Source organism: Nicotiana tabacum, chromosome 22 (genome assembly GCF_000715075.1).
Source record: "Nicotiana tabacum cultivar K326 chromosome 22, ASM71507v2, whole genome shotgun sequence".
Classification (NCBI taxonomy): Eukaryota; Viridiplantae; Streptophyta; class Magnoliopsida; order Solanales; family Solanaceae; genus Nicotiana; species Nicotiana tabacum.
The window spans coordinates 154,519,921-154,524,736 of NC_134101.1; the positions used below are offsets into that span (position 1 = coordinate 154,519,921).

Below are 4,816 nucleotides of genomic sequence, written 5' to 3' on the forward strand. Positions count from 1 at the left end.
GACCAGTCAAAAATTCGACTCTGAACCTAAATTATTATGTTAAAAGACATGAAATGGAAAAGTTTAAGAAATAATAAATTACATTATACTAAAAGATATTTTACAGATAATATGTTTTTAAAATTGTATACATGTAAAAGATAATATGAGCCGAGGGTCTATTGGAAAACCTGCATTAGGTAGGGGTAAAATTGGGTTTTTTATTGTTGTTGTTAATATTAATTGAGTTTTTAGTGTTGTTAATAACACTAAACAAAATCAATTATGGTAAAAAATATCTCTTCAATTAACCAAAGTAATCAAACCATTACTCTTTTTCATTTCCGATTTAACTTGGAATTGTTTTCTTTCTACGCCCAAGCCAAGAGGCAGAAAATATAAATACAAGAGTTCCGGGTCCCATTTCCCAGTTAGAATAACCACTTTTCGTCCAGTATAGCTATTATCTCTTCCATCTCAGATTAGAGCAGGAGAAACCCTAAGCGGTATCGGACCGATGGATATACTGAAACAGGAATTGGAGAAACGACGGCAAAGCTTAGCCCAAGACGTTGGTGGCCGGAAAGTTTTCAAGCGATCGGAAATCGAACAGAAACGCCTCCAGAGAATTCGCGAAGAGGAAAAACGTGAAGCCGAAGCCAAATCCCTCCGTCAAAAGCAATTAGAACAGCAACAGAACCCTACCGATAAATCCTCGTCAAAATCAAACTCCAAAACCGACATCCAATCCCTCAAGCAGGATTCATCATCTTCTTCGGCTTCCAAAGCACTAACCGACGAGCAAAAAATCGATGATTTAAACCTTCCCCGACAGGAGGTGATTCGCCGCCTTAGGTTTCTGAAACAACCGGTGACTTTGTTCGGAGAAGATGATGTGGCGAGGCTCGATCGGTTGAAGTTTGTATTAAAAGCTGGATTGTTTGAAGTTGATGATAGTGACATGACTGAGGGACAAACAAATGATTTTCTGAGAGATATTGTGGAATTGAAGAAACGGCAGAAGTCAGGCATGTTGAGTGAGAGGAAGAGGAAGGTGCCGACGGAGGATGCCGGGGAGGATAAAGATGGTGGAGGAGGTGATGAAGATTTGAGTGGAGATGGAGAAGAGGATGTGGATCATGATAAGGATGTGAAGAGGATGAAGACGAATTTCGAAGAGTTGTGTGATGAGGATAAGATTTTGGTGTTCTTTAAGAAGTTGTTGAATGAGTGGAATCAGGAGCTTGCTGAGATGACTGAGGCTGAAAAGCGGACAGCTAAGGGGAAATCAATGGTTGCTACTTTTAAGCAATGTGCTAGGTACCTGAATCCTTTATTCAAGTTCTGCAGGAAAAAGGTATAATTGCTGCACCTCCTTTTACTTGCTTGCTTTCTTTAGATGCTATAGTCTATATCTCCAAAACCTGAAGCTGCAAACACAATTATTTTTTAAGAGTTGAAGTTCTATAAACTACCAATGTAAAAAATTTACACAATCAGGTCGCTTATTACATTTTAAATCTCTTGATAAGCATTCATGGGTAATATGATAAACATGGTAATTAACCTGCTGTCACGAGTTACATTCACCAAAAGTGTAAAAGAATCTTTGCACATATAACTTAAATCCTTTTTATAAACATAATTGCTTGACATTAAAGCTCAGTTAGGAATTTACTCAACTGGACTGAATTTCAGCATGTGAAATGGGTCTCAGGTGGATCTAATTAATGAAAGATTGATGATGCAATTTGGTATGGAATGTGGTCTATGTGGGAGTTTTAATTGTGATATATAGATTATGGTATGCTGTAGAAGCCCCTGGTTGCATTTAGTCGTGGCGTATTTTAATCAAATAAATGAAGTCATCATAACCGGAGTTGATTTTGATGATTTGTTTTGAAACTTGATTGAAATCGATCTTGAAGATTTATGATCTCTTGTTCTTCCAAAAATTTACTTGTTAGTGGTGGAATAGGAAGTATTATGGACCATTGACAAAGGATAGGTGCATATTCTTACTGTAGATCGTGTGTTAGGTCTTGCCTACACATCGTCTCATCTGACATAATGGGCATTGGAAAACCTGAAAGAGAAGAATCACAGCATTCTTTTTACAAGAAGTTGTTGTCTTTACTCTGATCGTCTCTCATGTCATCCATGGTTGAATAGATGATAGGATAAACTAATTATCCGTTGGCCCGTTCTCTTGTGATTAAGGATGTTATATTCCAAGGTAGCAATAGTATAACGATATGGAAGAGTAATAGTTCATAGAATTTGAAGACAAAGAAAATGTCCCTGTATACACAAAGCATAAAAGGATTAGAACATATTTCTTCTGTATATAAATATTCAAGGATCCACGTATTACTTAAGTTAATTATCTTAGTTGTCAAAAAAAGTTAATTATCTTACTGAAAAATATAGCATTGAGTTAATTAATAGATGCATATGTACTGTGCACGAGAACACACCTCATCTGTTATCCTTCATGTGATAATGATAACCCTATAGATGATGATTAGTTAAGTAGTGTAGAGGATATTAAGTTTCTAAGCTTTGGCACTATGCGCATTGAACTTTTCATTGAAAGCAATTAGATATGTCTGCCTTTAAAAAGGAGTAACAAAGAAACCATTTCCTAGCTTCACAAAGTTAAAATGAAAGGCCGCACATGATTAACTCGCATGAAGCACAAGGACCACATGGGATAGGAAGAGTTATATAATTGAGAAAGTAAATTAGCACTACATTGTGGATGACATAATGGAAGTAAATACAGAGAGAACGATGGTGGAGATTGCTACATCGTGGATGACATAACGGAAGTAAATATATAGAGAGAACGAGGTGGGGGTTGCTACATCGTGGATGGAATAATGGAAGTAAATATAGAGAGAACGAGGGTGAGGAAATTTTACATTGTGGATGACATAATGGAAGTAAATACAGAGAGAACGAAGGTGGGGATTGTTACGGTTACAAAACCCACTCTGTCCGATGCTTGCATGGGGGTTTTATAGAGTAAACCAAAACTATTATGTTTAATTCTAAGATGAGCTTAAATGGAGCCACATGTCAATGAGGATTCATATGGCCTATCTCAATCATGAGATTGAGGTATAATAGTTGTTGTTGAAGGGTTTAGTTGTTACTTTAGTGGATGCTGAACCAGCACCTCCGGTTCTCTCTCTTTACTCAATAAAATCCACAAGCAGTTCACTAATTTTGTAAAGCCAAATATATCGAATGTGACGATTCGTCTATTAGCCTACTTATGTGAGAAAAGTTGATTATTAGAACTTAATTTCTAATGGTCTGTTATTGAGCTAAGTGATGACATAGGAGGTATATATATAGTTGGAAAGCTAATATATATCACTTTATCTTCTGTTTGTCCATTATATTGTGTATATGGTTGAGCTGTGATCGGAAATAGCCTCTCTACTCCTCCGGAGTAGGGGTTGGTCTGCGTGCACACTACCCTCCCCATACCCCACTTGTGGGATTCCACTGGGTTGTTGTTATTGTTGGTTGAGCTGTGCTGCTGATTTATCTCCTCAAATATCACTCAATCCGTATAAGTTCGCAACCTGAGCTGAATATGCTGGTAAAGTGGAATTGCGTGCAACTCAATAATTCTGATGAGGAGATCTTTACTGCTGCTGTTGTCTTCTTTCCTTTTTTTTTTTTTTAAATAAATTAGTTTGAACCAACATGTTGCTTTCATCTTCTCTTTTAAGATTCTTATTCAAATTACTTGTTCTGCATGGGAAGCTTATTTTGTCATGGTGTACTTGTTGTGTGCCTAGTTACTTCCTGATGACATTAGGCAAGCACTACTTGTGGTCGTCGAATGCTGTATGAAGAGGGACTATCTAGCAGCAATGGATCAGTACATTAAGATGGCAATTGGTAATGCACCTTGGCCTATTGGTGTTACTATGGTTGGTATTCACGAGCGGTCAGCTCGTGAGAAGATTTACACAAATAGTGTTGCGCATATCATGAACGACGAAACAACTAGGAAATATCTGCAGTCAGTTAAAAGACTGATGACCTTCTGTCAACGACGGTACCCAGCAATGCCATCCAAAGCTGTGGAGTTCAATAGCCTTGCAAATGGTAGTGACTTGCAGTCACTGCTTGCAGAAGAAGGGACATCTGGAGGATCTCAAACCTCAGAGGAAAGGCTTCGAATAATGCCTGCATAAGGGATGTTCTGCAGAAATCTATCAATTAATTTGCCTTGGGATTCTGGGTTTTTCATATGTTGATTCTCAATGATGTAGCTGAATTGTGGCCCGAGTCAAGGCCTCCCCTGCAACGCCTTGCACAAAGGGAGGAAAAACAGCAAAAGATATTCAATGTCCTTGATTGTAACTTCTAAAACTGGATCGTATGTAGAGAAACCTTCCCTGCAGTTCTGCATTTGAGTAATTCCGACTGAAATTAAATATTATCATGTATCATACTTCAGTGGATTGGATTTTGGGCATGCGTAAATATTGAACTAATCAAATGATAATCCAGTGACGCTTTGTTTTTAACCCAAAATGCTTCGACTCTGAAAAGAAAATACACATGGAACAGGAGTCACGTTTGTTTTAGTCGCTTGTATGTTTTTAATTCGTGAGGTATTGTTTTCTTTCCTTGTTTCTGAATAAAATAATTTAATGTTAATATAATAGTACGTCGTATGTATTGCAAGAAAAACTTTCAAGAACGGAAGCACAGGCACGCTAGCAAATATCAATATCCATGCATATTTAGCATGTTTAAGTACCGTTGTTACAGTGGATGCAAAGCTAATAGCAATAAACATGCCGAGCCA

At 37.5% G+C, this 4,816-nt stretch overlaps 1 protein-coding gene across 1 annotated transcript; it reads left to right on the plus strand.

Annotated features, from left to right (window-relative positions):
* Positions 1-358: 358 nt before the first annotated feature.
* LOC107789251 (uncharacterized) lies at positions 359-4,539 on the plus strand. The gene is made up of 2 exons (XM_016611026.2): positions 359-1,336; positions 3,795-4,539. Exons 1-2 carry the CDS (start codon positions 497-499, stop codon positions 4,194-4,196), a joined length of 1,242 nt encoding a protein of 413 aa, XP_016466512.1. The 5' UTR covers positions 359-496; the 3' UTR covers positions 4,197-4,539.
* Positions 4,540-4,816: the final 277 nt, after the last annotated feature.